General features: G+C 35.5%; 1 protein-coding gene across 1 annotated transcript in view; it reads right to left on the bottom strand.

The window, feature by feature from the left end:
* Positions 1-2,178: 2,178 nt before the first annotated feature.
* Positions 2,179-20,155, bottom strand: part of LOC106875547 (mitochondrial carrier homolog 2) — a 27,809-nt gene continuing 9,832 nt past the window's right edge. Inside the window, exons 3-12 of the mRNA XM_089342018.1 lie at positions 19,231-19,337; positions 17,082-17,204; positions 16,048-16,105; positions 14,420-14,471; positions 13,882-13,941; positions 13,676-13,769; positions 12,274-12,306; positions 10,734-10,801; positions 9,676-9,751; positions 2,179-7,407 (exon numbers count right to left, since the gene is read on the bottom strand). Of these exons, the coding sequence (XP_089198144.1) occupies positions 7,309-7,407; positions 9,676-9,751; positions 10,734-10,801; positions 12,274-12,306; positions 13,676-13,769; positions 13,882-13,941; positions 14,420-14,471; positions 16,048-16,105; positions 17,082-17,204; positions 19,231-19,337 (770 nt within the window). The 3' untranslated portion in view covers positions 2,179-7,308. The remainder of the gene's footprint in view (positions 7,408-9,675; positions 9,752-10,733; positions 10,802-12,273; positions 12,307-13,675; positions 13,770-13,881; positions 13,942-14,419; positions 14,472-16,047; positions 16,106-17,081; positions 17,205-19,230; positions 19,338-20,155) is intronic.

The following is a 20,155-nucleotide window of genomic DNA, read 5'->3' as shown; positions in this document are numbered from 1 at the left end:
TGATCTTAGCTTGTTTAGAAAACAGTATTTTTTAAATAATAATGAATGTTAACAATTACAATCTGTAACGAAATTGTGTACATTTAAAGAAGTGAATTCTGTACCAAATAAATTATAGGAGACATTGCTGGGTCTCCTATTTCAATGATATTTAAAATTATTTTTCTTCCTTCTTGAACCATTCCAAGTTTACACAAGGAAATGGTGTTTTATGGAGAAGTAAAAAAATTGTTTAGTTCTCTTTCATTTATTTCAACTACAAAATTACGATAAACTGTAAAGAATATAATAGGAATTGGATGCATTTTATTGTGGTACCAGCTTTGGAGAGATTATCAGGTCTTTGCCAACACAAGACGAGGATTTTTTAGACCTGATTCTCTCCCTGTTTGTATACTGACCACCCCCATATGGTGGCTAGTGAACACTGTAACAGTAACGGCTACTCATTATTATCCTAAGATATCAGCTCATTCAGGTTTAAACAACTAAAGAGAGGAATAGAAAAGAGTGAGAAAGAGATTTCTTTCTCTTTTGCAGGTCAAGCAATACAATTTTTGAACAGTAAATATTACAAGGAACTAAATCTCCTATTTCATATTTCTGTCGACTTTCATGCTATACAGACACAAGGTCACACATGCTTAAAGGCAGGGTGGGGTGATATGGTACATTCACTTGACCCCCCAGGATTTGATTGGTATGACTTATTTTACAGAACCTGAATGAATAAAAGAAAAAGTCAACTTTGTGGTGATATGAACTTAAAACATAGACAGATGTCAATTGTTCAGCCATCATTACATTTTTATTTTCAGAAATAGTTTGATATCAATTAGAGTTTATATACATTTTCAACCTTAACTGATATATATATATATTTCTAAGTCTCTCTAAAGGAGATTACAGCAGCGGTACTGGATATTAATAGTTATCGCCAAGCCAATATGGCAGTCCCCAAAATAGGACGAATTCTGCCGTTGATTAGCTCCAAGAGGCCATCGCCTCTAGCTAGCTATGTGACACACGAACCTGTGTCCATTATAACCTTCGAACAGGGGAGGTCAGCCGCCTCCCCTTGCTGGTCTGGCATCTACAGACTAGTTTCTCTGAGACAAACTATTAAAGTTAGTGCCATTCCATGTTTGAGTATATATAATGTCATACAGACTGGTAGTTTACACTGAAATCTTTATCATCAAAGCTTGGAAGGGGAATTTCAAAAATGTTATTTTCTTTTCCATTTGATTTTACTAAACATCAAATATTTGTTCTGTAAACAGCTGAGGTGTTGAATGTGTCGTTGTATTCTTCATCAGTTGCTGAATGGAGAAAGAAAATGCCTGAAAGTCAAAGAAATTTCATTAATTGTTAAAACACCTCCAATTCTCAATCTACTGAAAAGCTCTCTTCTTCCGCCAACATACAGATCTCTGATACAGTCTTCCTCCTCTTCACCCCACCCAACTTTCTGCTACCTTCACCATATTTCCCAACAAATCGAATTGTCTCTCCTACTTTTCCCATCCTCATTATTCTTATTACCTCCTCTATCAATGCTAAAACTGGACCCCTCTTGATGTTGCCATTGTATTTATTTTCTGGTGACATTCAAAAGGCATCTACTACACTCTTGGAGTAGTTGGCATTAGGAAGGGCATCCAGCCGTAGAAACCATGCCAAATCAGACTGGAATTTGGTGCAGCTCTCCAGCTTACCAGTTCCAGTCAAACTACCTAATCTATGCCAGCATGGAAAGTGGACACTAAATGATGATGATATCCCTTCCACCTTCCTTTAATTTCTTGCGATTTCACAACAATTTGTCTTATTTCACCTTTCAAGCAGTTCACTTCAAATACATCACTACTTTACAATCTTTCTCACTGACCCCTTAACCCCAAATGCTTATGTTCTCCAAACATTGTCTATGTAACTGCTTTGCCTTTGCTGCTGCTTTTCTTTGCAACCTTGTAACCCTCTTTTGCTACCATACTCCAAATCTTATACCATTCTCAGACCCTCTTCCGCTTCTCATCAATCTCTCTTTCCAAATTCATCATCCCACCAGCAGGTTTCCAAGTGTCTCAGTGGTCCTCATGTCTGTCAACACACCTTACCAATGGCTCCAACGACGATTCCCAAACACTTCCCATAGAAAATAGAAAAATAATCATATTAAGTTATTTGAAAAACTGAGTAAACTTTATTCTAATAACAAATGTTTTTACAACAATTTTTTGCTGGAATCTAAGACAAATTTGAAGTTTGTACAATCAGTAATTAGAAGTAAATAATAAGTGATCCTATATCTTCTGTTTTTGAAACACAAAGGTAAGATCTTGAAACTTTAAAAAAATAAAAAATATTCTTCAAGAAACAAACTAATTCTATATAACAATTAAAAATATCAGAAATATTTTTATAATCAGTTTTGAAAATAAAACAGTAATTGTTTTATTTCTTTTCTTTTTAGGACAAGAAATGAGATTTAATGGTGTCTGTTATTTAAATCAACATGACGTGAAAAAAAACAACAAAAAAATCTATGCCAATAGATTGTGAGATAGCAAAATATTTGAATAAATTTTACTTACTACATGTATCATCAGTTTTATTTGATTGAAGAGTGTTTTAATGAAATAAGTTGTTGCCTAGCATTTTATTTGAATTATTTGCTAATCCGCTAAAGGAAATAAAACTAATCAGTATAAAAACCATTGGTTTATTCTGAATGTTATTTCTTTCTCTACTTTATAAAAATGAAATGTTTGAATGTAGTAAACATCAAGTTTGTATCATAGTTATAGAAACCTTCTTCAAAATTTCATTTCAACTATTTACTTTGTCATAACTACAAATGTCAACAAACGGGGGGGGGGGGTAGTTTCTTCAATTATTTCAATTGTTTTAGCCAGAGAAGAAAGGACAGTCTCTGTGACCATATTACAAGGTCTCTGAGACTGTTGGTTGTAAGGGAAAGAGAGGAACAAACCACAACTTATCGGTTATCCTTTTACCAGAGGGAGACTTCAGCCAAACAATTGCAACAGAGTGGACTCTGTTAGAGGCAGCTAAAGACCTGGTGGCCAATATTAATCCAAGTATTGGATGCAAAGAAGGCAGATCTAAGAGTCATGGAAATATTGAAGTGATGAAGTTTATTCTGTTCTATGCATCGAATTTTGGTACAAGGCCAGTAATTTTAGGGGAATGGATTTGGTCGATTACATTGACCCCTCCAGTACTTATAGGCTATGGCCAAGTGGGGGAATTACCATGAATTTCCTTAATGTCACGGAGAAAATGGAATGTAAAATCTCTATCATTTCTCTAACTACAACCAACTTCAATAGTTGAAAGTTTGCGGTATAAAATGTCTTGATAATAATAATAAAACATCAACACACACACACACACACACATTGAAGTATTAAGGACAAAAACATGAAAATATTTGAATGATAATTCCTTAGAAAAGCTTAAATATCATATCATAATTAGTGTGAACGTCAACAATAAAAGAGATGAACATTATTAAGACTGAGAAGCTATAAAGCAGTCAGCTTATGAGACAAAAAGTCACCATTTGATCGTTATGAAGGTAGAGTTCAACAAAATTCAAACAAAAATACAGGAACAGATGTATTTCTTAACCAACTCACTGTCAACCCTGTCAGATATTTAGGCAATCATAACATGTCATCTGCAGGACCCACTGATGGACATGGCAATAATAACAACTTCTAATTTAGGCAGAAGGTCAGCAATTTTAGAGGGAAGGGATCAGTTAATATCATTGATCCCAGGACTTGACTGGCCCATCATTTTATTGATCTCAGAAGGGTAAAAATTATGTGGGGGCAAAGCTGGGGCTGAGCTCAAGATGCAGAGAGCCATAACTGAATACCACAAACATAATAATAATAATAATAATAATAATCCTTTCTACTAAAGCTACAAGGCCTGAAATTTTGGGTGAGGGGACTAGTCAATTACATCAACCTTAGTGTTTCACTGGTGCTTAATTTATTGACCCCAAAAGGATGAAAGGCAAAAGTTGACCTTGGTGGTATTTGGTAGTAAGTATCTGAACTCAGAAGACATGCCACTAAGCATTTTGTCCAACACATTATTCTGCCTGCTTGCCACCTTAACAGCAACAACAACAATAATTTCAAGCGTTAGTAGAGAGTGACTGATTTAAAGCATTGTTGTCAAAGTGAACCCAGTTTTTTTTCTGGTACACATACAGTTGCCCTCAAAGGGGGACATAGCTCATGTTTAGTGTTCTAAATATAATACTGGTTTCCTACATCTTGAAAAAATTGAGTGTTGTGATGTTGAAGATGGGTTTACGATGCACAGAGAACAGTCTTCTTCTCTAGAGTAAAAGAAAATGTATGAAAAGATGTTTGATTCTTGTTAATACTTAACTTGGTGCTTATAGTTTTGGATTCAGGTCAGACCAGGGTCAATTAGTTTTTCCATCTTCTCATGAAGTGGATATCAGCACTAGCATAAAGGTAAGAAGATTTTTCAAGAAATGCTTTTAGGGTTTTTGTTGAGACTGAAATATTCTTGAGATGAATAGATAAATAAATATATATTAAAAAAAAGTTTGAATTTTATTAGCCAGTTTTGATCTTTAATTAGTTTCTGAAATTACAAAAAAAAAAAAAAAAGGTGGGGAAGGTCTTAAAATTATTGTTGTTTAGAAGAATGTTGGAAACGGTTGTCACATGAAGAAATGAAAGGATGGTAGTTGGCAGTAAGATTAATACTACATCATAGCAGAAACAGAATATATAAGATGCATATCTGAATATTGATAGATTTTTCACATCAATACAAATTTCTGAATGCCAACCTATATTCTCTTTTAAAAATGTGAAACTCATCATCTGAAGAAATAATAATAATAATCCTTTCTACTATAGACACAGGGCCTGAAATTTTGCAGGGAAGGAAACTAGTTGATTAAATCGATCTCTGCACCGAACTGGTACTTATTTTATCGACCCTGGAAGGATGAAAGTCAAGATCAACCTCAGCAGAATTTGAACTCAGAATGTACAATCGGAAGAAATGCCGCCGCCGATTCTGCCAGTTTGCCACCTTAATGATAATAATTCTTTCTACTATAAGGCACAAAGCCTGAAATTTGGGAGAAGTGGATAGTCAATTACATCAACCCCACTGTTTCACTGGTAGTTATCTTAACCCCGAAAAGATGAATAGCAAAGGCAATCTCAGTGGAATTTGAACTCAGAATGTAGCAGCAGATAAAATACTGCCATGCATTTCATCTAGCATGCTAACGATTCTGCCAGCTCACCACCTTACACTTTAATGATGATGATAATAATAATAATAAATTTCTATGAAACAAAAGGAAAATAGAAGAATATCTATAAAACATGCATTTTTTTTCTCATTTAACATAAAGAAAAACTCAAAAAACCCCGGAAAAATAATGAATTTACTGAATTTTAAACGTTTCCTAATTTTAAAATGTTTGTAGTTATATATGGTTAGACAATATACAACATTTCACAGAAATGGTTGATGTTATGATTTCTAGGACTAAAAGTTATGATCTTAGTCAAAGTAATTCTTCAAAATACAGAACTGAAAATTTTCTGAGATTTTAAGAACATCTGAGAAAGTTGCTTCAGTAGAATTTTACGACCAATTTATAGTTTTGCATTTTGCCAGAAACTGTTTATTTTTAGGATAATTTAATTGAGATACATTAAAAAAAAAAAAAAATCAAAGAAGACGAGTTTAACATAAAAAAAAAGCAATCTGAAGTTTAATGAAATATCAGTTGATGATGTTTATAGAAAAGGTACAAAATGAAGAGATATCTCTAAACTAACTATGGAGTAGAAAGACAAACAAAATAGTAATAATTATGGTTTCAAATTTTTGCACAAGGCCAGTAGTTTTGTGAAAGGAGCTAAAATATATTAACACCAGTGCTCAACTGGTACTTATTTTACTGACACCCTGAGCGGATGAAAGGCAAAGTTAACCTTGGTGGAATTTGAACTCAGAATGTACAGATGGATTCTGCCACTAAGCATTTTTGCCAGGCATGCTAACAATACTGCCAGATTGCTGCCTTATTAACAAAATAATACAAATAATAATTATTTCAAATTTCGGCACAAGGCCAGTAATTTGGGGGGAGGGGCTAAACGAATTACATTGACCCCCAGTGCTCAACTGGTACTTATTTTATTGACCCCACCAAGAGGATGAAAAGCAAAGTTGACCTCAGTGGAATTTGAACCCAGAATGTACAGATAGACAATATTCTGCTAAGCACTTTTGCCTGGCATGTTAATGATTCTGCCAGCTTACTGCCTTAATAATAATAATAATAATCCTTTCTACTAAAGACACAAGACCTGAAATTTTGGGGGAGGGGACTAGTCAATTACATCAACCCCAGTGTTTCACTGGTACTTGATTTATCGACCCTGAAAGGATGAAAGGCAAAGTTAACCTTGGTAAAATTTGAACACAGAATGTAACAAATGATGAAATGCTGCTAAGCATTTTTACCTGGCATACTAACGAATCTATCAGCTCACCACCTTGATAATAATAATAATAATGATGATAATAATAATAATAATAATAATATTGGTTATCTTTTCCAACACTGAAATATTTCTGCCATTTGGATATCAAACAGGTGAAGTGTTACATTGTATGAACAATTGCTGAACTTTAACAAGAAGTTATTCATTTCGAAATTTGTATAGTGTTGTTACAAGAATAATGTTTACTCACAACAAAGGAAAACAAGCAGTGAAGTTTGGATTACTGGGTCCAGGACTTCAGAACTTTAACCTCTTAACCACTCTATTATTTCAGATCCTCCTTTAATTAATTAATTCATTTTTTTAGGGAAATTTGATGAAGTAAGAAAAGGTAAAACAAAATCTGTTAACATGTTCAAGTAGAGAAACTTGTCGGAAGACGGGGTGGGGTGGGGTTGGGGAGGGGGACAACACAAACTTTCCTTGGCGTGTTACAGAGTTGTAGAGAATACCTAGAACTGGAAACTAATGCTTGGTTGGTGTTCATACTGGTTTTGGAGTCAAAGAGTTGTGAAATAGTAAGTACAAGTTTTAGAGTAGATTGTAATTTTTTTTTTTCAAATTCCAAACCAAAATTATTTTGAATTGGAACAAACATTTCATTTTCTCTCAGATTCTACAACAGTCAATGTTATTGCATGGTTGACAAATAGGCACAGGTTCCTTTCCCAAAAAGAATCAAATTCTTTGCCATTCAGGCAATGTAGCTGCCTTCCATAGAAAGCTGTCCCTCAAGTCCTTTGGGAGGTGTGTATACACGCCATAACAGACCAGAACCTCTCTTCAGCTGGCTCTGTAAAGAAATAAGAAAACAATAATTTAGTAATTTGATAACACTATTTAACATGACTTTTGTCCTTGGATAGCAATTGTTATTTCCTGTTTGCTTACCCCTAGAAAGTATGAAAAATGGTTAATGTTTCCTTCAAACTTTGCTTTTGTTACATTGATTCAAACCCCAAAGAATCCCTCTCAACATATGACTATGATGCTCTCCCGCTACTCTTGCTCAGAGATGCACATATTGTTAATCACCAAGGGACATACTCAAGTGGTTATGGCCAAGCAACTGACAAGCAAATCTGTAGTACTGAGCTATTATTTGCTATAATGATATTTCTGCTTCAGCAACTCAGTGCTGAATCTGTCTGAAATGTAATGGAAAATTGGTCAATTTCAAAACATTGACATCCAGGTCAGAAAAGCAAATTTTGAAGGGAATAGTAGTGATTTCCTTTGATTTCTGGATAGAAGCAAATAGGAAATAACACCTTACTAACCAAAGACTAAAAAATAAGAATGTTGTTACACAGTGTAATTGGTATTGAATTATCTGATTGAACTTGGGTTGTAAGTTTGTAAAGTGCTTTTGTTGTGTGATGAACGAGGAAGCATTTATGTTGCTGGTATCAGTACCCTGTCTTGGAGATAGAATTAGACAGGAAACATTTGTTGCCAAAGTTATTCAGTAAATTCTGTTGTGTCTGGGGAGAGTCACTCTCTTTTGGTGCCTTATAATTTAACACACTCACTGGTAAAGAATTAGCAAAATTCCAGCAGTTAATTGATGTGCAAAACCAAAGTGATTGGGGGTAAGGCTCTAATGGCTGTTGCAAAGTAGGAAGACATGAAGTGTGTCACCTTGATAAATCAGTGGTTAGAGACAGTGATGATAAAGGTAGAGGTTCAAATTGGAGGTGGAAAGGAGAACAACAATATTTGAAGAATCTATGCGAAATGAAAGATAAAGATACTTAGGAAGACAGTTTAAGATAGTGAGAGGGTAAAGATCCTCTTTAGTCATGAGTGACCAAGGGACTGCACTTAGCTCATATCTGAGGCACAAGTCTGAGTAAGGTTGTTTGTGAATGACCAGCAGTAGCCCAGGTGTACCAATCTTTCATCTCCATGCCACCAATGTTGTCCAAGGGAAAAGGCAAAGGATGATACAGCTTAGCACCAGTGATGTTGCAACTCATTTCTACAACTGAGTGAACTGGAGCAACATGAAATAAAGTGTCTTGCTCAAGAACACAACACACTGCCCAGTCTGGGAATCTCACAACCTCACAATTGTAAGCTCAAGCCATGCACCTTCACATGTGAGGGAGGAAGGGGTATGGGAAAAGGAGGAGAAATAATAGAATATCCATTAGTGGCTAAAGATGAAGGAAGAGAGAGACATTGGTCTTTATTGTTGATATCCAGGTGAGAGACACAGAAAGCAGATTGGATTCTATTCAGTCACAGGTAACACCAATGACAGTGTAGACTGAAAAGAAGAGTTTGGGTAAAGATTGAGATACTAAGGGGAGAGAAATTCGATGAAGGATGGCAGGAGTTGTTTTTATTATTAATTCGAATATTAGTCCTGGTTTTCAATAGGGACTAGGAAAATTTTAAAACCAGGGGAAATGGTTGTGAAAAGTTTGTAGGATAATATTAAAGTGCCAAATTAAAAAAAAGAGAGAGAGAGAACTTGAAATGTAAGGCATTAACCCATTACCTACCAGTGATCTCATATGAGATCACTTAAAAATTACAAATTTCGTAATTATCTGTCAATATTTACACATATCTAACTTTTTTGCTATATCTACTAGGTATATTTCTCTGATATTCAAATGTGGTTTGCTAATTTTTCACCCAATATCTCGCTTATTTCTATTTAAAATGTTATTTTGATCACTCCAGCGTGTTTCTAAGGCTGTTTTATGCTAGAAATCAAAGTTTCATAAAAAAGATTCCAGTTAATAGAATTATGGGAGGTAATGGGTTAATACTGTCAGAGAAACAATCTGATATTGGCAGAACCAAGTAAATCAACTGAGTAAAAATACATTTGGGATAAATTTCAAAGAAAATAGAACTCTTTAGATTGTTTTAAAATTGTTGTGAAGGCTTTAACAATATTTTGCTTTCAATGGAAGCAGGCAAGAAATCTTTGTAATAACTTGTTGGAAGTGAAACAAAAATAAAAGAAAAATAAAATGTTTACAGAAATAAAAGATAAAAAGTTTGAAGAATTTCTCTTGTAGATGAAATGTATGCAGCTACTTACAATTGAACTCAAATGGTTCCAGCAATCAACCCAAGAACGGTAAAATGGCATATTGGGAGGCATTGCAGCAATTAATCTACAAAAGGAAATATTTACAAATGGATTATTTTCGTTTATTTCTTTGGAATAAGTCATTCAATAAAGAGAGAAAATGATAAAAATTATTGACAGAGGGTCGAAAATAGAGTTGATTTTAAATTCATTATTTAAAAATTTGTAATAAACTTTACTGTACATTGCCCTCAAAATCATCTTTCCATCAATTTTCTATGCTGACATAAACAAGCTGGTTGAAATATAATTAAGGAAGGAGTGATGTAGTGGCTATGATGCATGCAGGCCCTGCTTCAGGTTGGATATGACTATTGTAGCTGATGTGTACTCTAAGCATATTTCAGTCAATGATTAGAGGAAAAAGTGTGGAGGCAGCTGAACCAGAGGAGGGAACACTTGCAATAGGGAATGGATTCTGCTAAAGGTTCTCAATGACCAGGTGATAGCATATTAGACCTACCAGCACAAAGCATATTTGATTCTTTGGTTTACCCCCTAACTTGGGTATCTCCACCTAATACTATCAAACCAAGATTCACTTGATCATTCATAAACAGCAGAGTTGTATCTCTCCTGTGTTACTTTATAGTAATTAGTTACAATAAGAAGGGTATGGCCTTTATAGGTCCTCTTAGATAGGTGACACTGATGCCTTTCCATATAATTTGGTCAATGGTTATGACAATCAACCGGTTCCTTAACAATTCAACTTTTGATTTCATTTTTGCTCTCGGTGGAAGCAGGAGAGAAATCATCATCATCATCCTTTAATGTCTGTTTTCCATACTGGCAAGGGTTGGATGGTTTGACCAGAGCTGGGGTTAAAGTTTCCTAAACTACAAAACTCAAATTCTCAGTAATATTTCCATCCTTTCATGTTAATGGTGAGAGGTGGGGAAAAGCTTCTATAAGGTCATTGATATTGGATTTTGTTTTGTGTTCATTTATGAATGAAACATTTCTTCACGATTCCTAAAATCATTAGTAAACAACAATTTACTTACCCACTTCCATTAACCATCATTACAACAGACACAAGACCAAAAGGATACGTCAACTGGTTGACCAGGAGCTGCAATAGCAAAAGAATTTCTCTTGTGACAGTGAAAGTCAAAATGGAAAGACATTTGATTAAATTCATCTTTCTTATACATTTATAAAAACGCCATTATTGAAAGGAGACATAATGTTAGTTACTGCTTTTTATTCATTTATAAGAACATTATTATTGAAAGGGACATCACAAGGTTTTTTTCTTTTTTTTTTTTTAACATTTCTCACATACAAACACTACTTTCTCTGTTAACCTTCCAACTATTGAGTCCGTGGCTTGCACTGGGGACACCGAATAGAATCTCTGCTTACACCCTTCCTACATATCAAGCAGGGCCATTTCCTTGAAGGGTGAAGGGTCCTGTCTGATTTCTTGCTTACTAAGACCTTAGTGTTTGCTAAGTTTACTTTAAGACCCTTTGATTCCAGGTTCTCTTTCCACAACTGGAATTTCCTTCCTAATTCTGCTATGGGGACAAGATCATCAGCATATAGTAGTTCCCCCCATGGTCCTCAAGTCTTGAATTCCTCTGCTATGGCCTGGAGGATGATAAGTCGGAGGGGGCTTTTATCAAGTTGAAGGGCAGTATCCATGATTCCACAACTTCTGAGTCTGGAGTCAGTAAATAATCCTTACACCTGAGTTGAATCAACAAGAGTGGAACCTGCTGAAGGCACCAAAGAACAAGGTGATGGTGGTGTTAAACAAAGTGAAACATTAGGTGCACCACCTAAAAGCAAGAATGATACCTTTGACAGGCTTCCACATAGTTTCTATTTATTGAATATGATAAACATGCTTTGGTTGATTGTTATAGAAGACATTTGTACAAGGTACCATGCAGTTGAAGTTGTGAAGAAAACATACATCAATGACTGCACTCCTATAATCCTGTCTAACATGACTTTTGTCCTTGGGTAGCAACTATTATTTCTTATTTGCTTACCCCTAGAACCTGTGAAAAATGGCTAATATTTCCTTCAAGCTTTGCTTTTGCTACATTTATTCAAACCCCAAAGAATCCCTCTCAACACATGATTATGATGCTCCCCCCACTACTCCTGCTCATCATCAGAGTTGCCAGCCATTAAGGGACATACTCAAGTGGTTAAGATCAAGCAACTAACAAGCAAATCTCTGGTATTGGATGGAATATTTGCTATAATGATATTTCTGCTTCAGCAACTCAGTGCTGAATCTGTCTGAAACGTAATGGAAAAATAGGTCAGTTTCAAAACATTGATGTCCGAATCAGTAAAAAAAAAATTTGAAGGGAATATTAGTGATTTCCTTTGATTTCTAGTTAGAAGCAAATAGGAAATAACACTTACTGACCAAAGACAAAAGAAAAAAAAAAAATCAAAATTTTATTACACAGTGTAATTGGTTATGTAAGGGAGTATTTATGCATAAAAGAATGAGATCATAAGCAAGAAAGAAGTAAAGAGATAAAGAGAGGGGTAGAATGAAAAAAGGGAAATGGTACTTACACCAACAAAAGCAGCAGTATATACAGACACTTTCTAGAAAAAGACAAAAAATATTGAAGTTAACAATGAAGTCTTCCTGAGATCAGGCATAACATTTAATGATATAATAACAGCTGAATATTTAGTAGAATATTTTCTGTTAGACATTACCTAGCGTAGTAGGATCAACAATTCTTTCCATTATAGGCACAAGGCCTGAAATTTGGGAGAAAGGAATAATCAATCACATCAACTCCAGCAGTCAATTGGCCCCCCCCCGAAAGGATGAAAGGCAAAGTCAAACCTGGCGGAACTTGGACTCAGAACATAAAGATGGATGAAATGCTACTAAGCAGCTCACCACCTTAATAATAATAATCTTTTCTATGATAGGCACAAGGCCTGAAATTTTGGGGGAGGGGACCAGTCGATTAGATTGACCCCCAGTACGCAACTGGTACTTAATTTATCAACTTCGAAAGGATGAAAGGCAACGTCGATGGAATTTGAACTCATAACGTCAAGACAGACAAAATAATGCTAAGCATTTTGCCCGGCATGCTAACGATTCTACCAGCTCATCACCTGGTGCAGCTCCCCAGCTGGCCAGCCCTGGTCAAACTGTCCAATCCATGCCAGCATGGACAATGGATGTTAAAATGATGATGATGATGATGATGCTGTTTGTCAGAAGATCTACTGATTATCTCAGTTAGAAAAATTTAAACCTGGTTTTTAAGATACAATATTTTTGAAGTGAGATTCTGAATATAAAATTCCCATTAGTTACGTCATTAAATTTTAATTATTATGTTTACTCTTTTACTTGTTTCAGTCATTTGACTGCGGCCCTGCTAGAGCACCACTTTTAGTTGAGCAAATCGACCCCAGGACTTATTCTTTGTAAGCCTAGTACTTATTCTATCGGTTTATTTTGCTGAACCGCTAAGTTACGGGGACGTTAACACACCAGCATCGGTTGTCAAGCGATACTGGGGGGACAAACACAGACACACACACACACATATATATATACACACAAATATATGACGGGCTTCTTTCAGTTTCCGTCTACCAAATCCATTCACAAGGCTTTGGTCGGCCCGAGGCTATAGTAGAAGACACTTGCCCAAGGTGCCACGCAGTGGGACTGAACCCGGAACCATGTGGTTTGTAAGGAAGCTACTTACCACACAGCCACTCCTATGCCTATAAAAAAATTAATGAAAATAATAAAAATGTGTAGAATACGATAGTGATGTTGCAGCATGGCCATGGTGCATTGACTGGAACTGGTAGTCAAATAATTACAAAAACCCCTCCTCACCCCTGAAATCAGATGGTTTAAAAAACAACAACAAATATACCCATAATAAAACTTGTTAAGATCATTCAAGCATTTTAATTAACCAATGATACTCACCTTGTCTTGGATGATATATTTGTTGAGGATGTATGTGAGGATACTAGTTGATGCCAGATTGATTGAATCTCCTAGCAGTCGTGGTACAAGGCCACTGAAAAATGTGGAGTAGAAACAAATTCAATTAGTGGAATTTATAGGTTCAATTCTGGAATAGATTTTACAGGAAATGACAGAGTAAAGAGTAAAGAGTAATAATTACTTACCCAAAGAAACCCGAAGGGCCATCCACTTTTAGGATCTCCATTGCAGCAGATATTATACCACTGAAAAATCAAACAGGTACAGTGTAAACATAGCAACCGGTTGTCAAGCAGTGGTAGGGAACAAACACACATACACAGACACACACATACATAATCTATCTATCTATCTATCTATATATATATATATGATGGTCTTCTTTCAGTTTCCATCTACCAAATCCACTGACAAGGCTTTGGTTGGCCCAAGGCTATAGTAAAAGACACTTGCCCAAGATGCTATGCACTGGGACTGAACTTGGAAATATGTGGTTGGGAAGCAAGTTTCTTATCACACAGCCATGCCTGCAGATATTGAGTATTGAGTATTCAGTTTTTTAATGGTATTTATTTTATTGAGTGTGTAAAGGTGAACAACAATGATAACAACAACAACTGGATTTGAACTCAGAACAAAGAGGCAGTGATCTAGATACAGAAGCAGAAGCACTGCCACCATCAACAACAATAACAACAAACATTTACCATTAACATCTCTTACCTGTATTCTTTTTCTCTACCAACAAACTGAGCCATGTTTCTAGCCATTATCACTAGAATTAGAAAAAAAAAAAAAAAGAGTTAAAATATTTTCATGTTGTTTTTTGTAAAAACAAACAAGATTTTGGGAGGGGAATTAATCACCAGAATGACAAAGTTCTTTGAGTATTGGATTAGTCATCGCAGCAGGTGCCAGTTCCTTCTATCAATGGATTACATTTAGTGTGATTTCTTCAAGGGTCCTGAATATTCTTTTAAACCCTTTAGCATTCAGATTATCCTGTCAAATTTAAAGCTTATTTATTCACACTGTTTTGAATTAATCATAGCTTTGAGATTTTGATGATGTGATTGTTTAATTTTAGAATGGCATTGTAGGGTAGGTGTAAGAGGCCAAATCTTGATAGTTTGAACAAAAAATCAAATAGAATATTTGTGCCAGATACAGTCAGTTTAAATGCTAAAGGGTTAAGCTACATAACAAACACTGCCATGTGATCATCGATGCATTCCATGGTTTGTCACACCCATATCCTACACACAAGTTGAAGTTGATATCAACATGGATTAGACTGATAAAGGCACTTGGGAATGAGGTTAGGATGTGGACAGCACATGAGAAAGTAAAGGTACACTGTCATATGAAACCATTGTTTGACACTACAACAAACAATCTTGGACACCTTTTTGAATTTCATATATTTAACACTCGTGAACATGCTTACAAAATCAAAAACAAACATGAGCAAGTTACAAGTTGTAGCATGTGTGTTGGTGACTAAATATTTATCAATAAAATGAATAAACTTCTTTTGGTTATGGTTTCAGATGTTTGTATATATATATATTAATTAAATGATAGGATAAACTCTTATATAAGAATTTATCAAGTAGCTAGCGTGAAAGAAATTCATAGGGAAGAATCTATCGTTTTTCCCAAGCTTCTTTGAGGCTTGCATTTCCTTGCATTCGGTAAAAATGTGTTTATTACGGTAGTTAACATGAGGCATTCTTGTATAGTTATGGCAGTCTCATGGCTGGCCAGTAACGTATTTTTCTGCAATGTATGGATAATTTATCCTGATCACGCTATTTATAAGCATTATTACGCGTTTGAGAATAAATAAATTTATTTCTCTACCTTTCAATACATCTCAACGCTTCTAAAACAAACTTTGTTTGTTTACTTTCATATATATATATATATATATATATATATATATATAGCAACAGAACCACCGTAGATATGTAGACAATATTCCAATGAGGGTGCTATGTAAGCTTTGAAGGGGATGGAACCAAATGATCAATTCTTGGAAGTTTACAAATATTAGATAATAAGGAATAGTACAAGTTACTTTTAGTAATTATTAAATTAGTGATTGGCAACAGGAAGGGCTTCTGGCCATAGAGAAATCCGCCACAATGAATTCCATCTGACCCATGCAAGAATGGAAAAATGGACATTAAATGATTATGGCGGTGGTAGTAATGGTGGTGGTGGTGGTTGTGATGATGGTGATGATGATGATGTTGAAATCAATATTTGATTCCAAATTTTGCAGAGTTTCTTGAAATGAAGATCTGCACAGACAAACCGTTTTGTGATGAAAGTAAGAGAACGTTTACCTTGAAGTGGGTGTGTAGCTATTATAGCAACAGACCTGGCCACTAACTGCTTGGAGATCTGAGGAGGGAGAGAGAAGAAAAGGAAATATAACACATTGACATCCAAAAAGACATAGTTCTGTGTTGAATATGAGCAAACAAACAGGTGAAAGACTAGAGATGAAGAATTTAGAGAGAGACTAGTAAAAAAGAATTGGTCAAAATAGGCAATATTTAGTTGGCAGTGGTCATAGTGTGGGGGTGAGGTAATTGGTCAACAAACAATGTAAAAACAAATTTTGAAAGCATGTTTCTGTAGGATTGAAACACAAACCACATGGTTCTGGGTTGAATTCCACTGCATGATCAAAGATGCTCCAGAAATGGTCATTCCATCTATTTGTATATCAGAGACTATACTGACCAATGTGTCTGTTTATAAGACGGTGGTGAGCGATTTAGCATCATTTCTGTGTGTGTGTGTGTGTGTGCACCACTACTTACATGTGTGTATGTTTAGGCACATCTGTACTTAGATGTAAGTGTAGGTGTGTTGAAATGTGTACCTGAATGTATATATTTATGTAAAAGAGTGTGTGTGTGTGTGTGTTTTTAACTCTTAACCCTTTCATAACCAACCTGGCTGAAACCGGCTCTGGCAATGAGTACAAATTTCTTGTTTTCATAAGTTTTGAATTAGAATCTTCCACCAAGCTTTAGTCACAATTTATGTTCCTAACACTAGCTGAGTAATAACTAAGTTATTTTATTAAATTCTTTGTTATATTTAAAGTAACTGAAAGAAACATAGAACATCTCAAAATAAATACAGTAATGAAAGGGTTAAGCATTTAAAAGGGGCCATATCCGGCCCAAATATTCTTCCTGTTTTATCATCAAACTGGCCAGATCCAGTCTGTAAAAATGATTTGACTCTAGCATTTGAACCATATCTGGCATTACATCTGACAGAGGACTCTGAATGCTAAAGGTTTAAGTGGATCACACCTGCTAGTCATGCCAGCTTCAATATAAAACAGTCGGGGACAACTTACAATTTTTGATAATTTCTTCAATGCAATAACAACATCAGCATCATCATCTTGGTTTGAGTCTGCCAAAGTCTCTTCATCAGACTCATCCCCATTCACATCAGTATCCTCATTGGACTTTAGGGACTGTGTAACACAAAGAGATAGAGGTACATAGCTAGGGGTTAGTACTGAGAGAGAGAGAGAGAGATAGAGAGAGAGAGAGAGACAGAGAGAGAGAAAAGGAGGAGGAGTGTAATTTAGCTGCTATTTCGAGCATATTGGCAATGTCATTGAAGTTCCAGGGTTGATATGGTAGTTTAATGTTTAAAAGGTGACTTTGTTGAGAAGTTTATATAATGGCTGTAAATAAAAACAGAACAGAGAGAAATGGTAAGACATATAATGTGGAGAAGTAGCACCCAGTTAGTGGTGTCATGTGTGAATGTAGTTGTGGAAATAGGTAATATAATAATAATAATAATAATAATAATAATAATAATAATAATAATAATAATAATAATAATAGTGATTTTTCAAATTTTGACACAAGGCCAGCGAGCTTGGGGGAAGGGCTAAGTTGATTACACTGACTCCAGTGTTCAACTGGTACTTACTTCTATCAACCCCAAAAGGATGCAAGGTAAAGTTGACCTCAGCAGAATTTGAACTCAGAATGTAAAGATGGACAAAATGCCACTAAGCATTTTGCCTGGCATGTTAACAATTCTGTCAGCTCTCCACTTTAATAATAAAAATAATCCTTTCTACTATAGGCACAAGGCCTGAAATTTGTGGAGAGAGGACTAGTTGATCACATCAACCCCAGTGTTTCACAAGTACTTAATTTATCGACCCCGTAAGGATGAAAGGCAAAGCTGACCTTGGCGGAAATTGAACTCAGAACACAGCAGCAGACAAAATACCACTAAGCATATTGTGTGCTAATGATTCTGCCAGCTTGCCACCTTAATAATAATAATAATAATAATAATAATAATAATAATAATAATATAATCACCTTATAGTATACAGCGCTCAGGTGTGCTACAACTCATCAGAAAGAGTAACCAAAACAGTAGGAGCAATACATAGAATATGCACAGCAAGCGAATAGTGAATAAGTCTTAAAAAAAAAAAAAAACAGGGTTGGGGGTATCAGGTGTACTATTGGCAAATTTCAGGAAGCATGGAAGTTTTGAAGAATGTAGTGTCTTGATAGCTAACAACTGACACAGGTAGTTTATTCCATGCTTCAGTAATTCAGAGTATGAAAAGGTGTTTCCAAAAGTCAATGTTTTCTCAGTGGGTGAATGATATTCTGTTGCTTTTTTACGTGTTTCAGTCATTTGACTGTACCATGCTGGAGTACTGCCTTAGATGGTTTAGGTTGTTTTTATAATTTATCATAAAGTCTGTGAACAATATGAGACTACAGAACTGGAGTGGTGGCAAAGAATAATGAAAATGGAATATAGTTTTCATAGCAAACTTTGAAAAAATAAATAATAGTTAGAAAAAAAAACAAAACAACAACAATATTTCTGCTTTAGGCACAAATTCTGAAATTTGGGAGGGAGGGCGTCTAATCAATTATATCGACTGCCAGCGTTCAATTGGTGCTGGTTTCATCAACCCTGAAAGGATCGATGGCAAATTCAGTCTTGGTAAAATTTGAACTCAGGACACAAAAAACCAGGAGAAATGCAATTTTTCTGGTGGAATTTGAACGCAGAACATAAGGACAGACAAAATACCACTAAGCATTTTGCCCAGTGTGCTAATGATTCTGCCAGCTTACCACCTTAATAATAATACTGATTATAATAGTTTCAAATTTTGCTACAAGGACAGCAGTTTTGGGGGTGGGGATGAGTCAATTACATAGACCCCAGTGTTCAACTGGTACTTAATTTATCGACTCCTGAAAGGATGAAAGGCAAAATCGACCGTAGCAACGTGCGAAATACCGCTAAGCACTTTGCACAGCGTGCTAACGATTCTGCCAGCTTGTCAATTTAATAACATGGCCGGCAACGTATTTTTCTGCATTATATGGATTATTTATCCTGATCACGCTATTTATAGCATTGTCACACGTTTGAGAAATAAATTTATTTCTGTATCTTATAATAATAATAATGATAATAATAAAACACTGATAAAAACTTACCAAAAGGATTTTATTTTGGATAATACTTCCAGCAGCTCCAGCCAACACCTTTGGAACCAATCCTTTGTAAAGCCCAAAGAAGCCATCTACATGGTAGATATGTCCAACTGGGAAATAAATTGGATACAATTTCAACAGTTAAATAAGAGAAAGTTAGAATCAAAGGAAATCAATAGTTTTGTTATTGTCAGCAAATGTAATGGGAGATAACTCCTCCTGTACAGGGTGGGCCAAAAGTCATGCACAAAGTAAATTCAATACACTCAAGAATTGTTAAAAAAACGTTTCAATTTTTCTTAAATTGTATAAAACAAAATGTAATTATGAATACACACACACTTGCACATGATGAACGAAATTAATAATAATAATAATAAAATACCCTGGTGCAGTACCAGGCACTAGCTCTCATGGTTTCTGATCTAAACTGACTCAGGTGTTATTATCATTGTACATGTTTGATTTTGGTATAAAAGATGGGCTACAGCAATTCTACTTAATATCACAGGGACCTTTTGAGCAAGATGGGCAACTCAACCTGAAGAAAAACTCTAACTGGGTCCCACCTGCAAGGTCATACACTGTTTATCTTGATATGAGATCACCATGTCGCGCACATATGGTTGTGATGCATGTGCCTGCTGTACCCTTCGCCCGGTGTGCTAACATTTCTGCCAGCTCACTGCCTTAGTTATAATAGAAGACACTTACCCAAGTTGCTATGCAGTGGGACTGAACATGGAACCATGTGGTTGAGAAGCAAGCTTCTTACCACACATCCACTCCTGCACTTGAATGTTTCTTATTTCTTTACTGCCCGCAAGGGGCTACACCCAGAGGGGACAAACAAGGACAGACAAACAGATTAAGTCGATTATATCGACCCAGTGCATAGCTGGTACTTATTTAATCGACCCTAAAAGAA

This window comes from Octopus bimaculoides, chromosome 25 (genome assembly GCF_046866305.1).
Source record: "Octopus bimaculoides isolate indiv1 chromosome 25, ASM4686630v1, whole genome shotgun sequence".
Taxonomy (NCBI): Eukaryota; Metazoa; Mollusca; class Cephalopoda; order Octopoda; family Octopodidae; genus Octopus; species Octopus bimaculoides.
The sequence above is the reverse complement of the archived record's forward strand: the minus strand, read 5'-3'. Positions and strand labels throughout refer to the sequence as shown.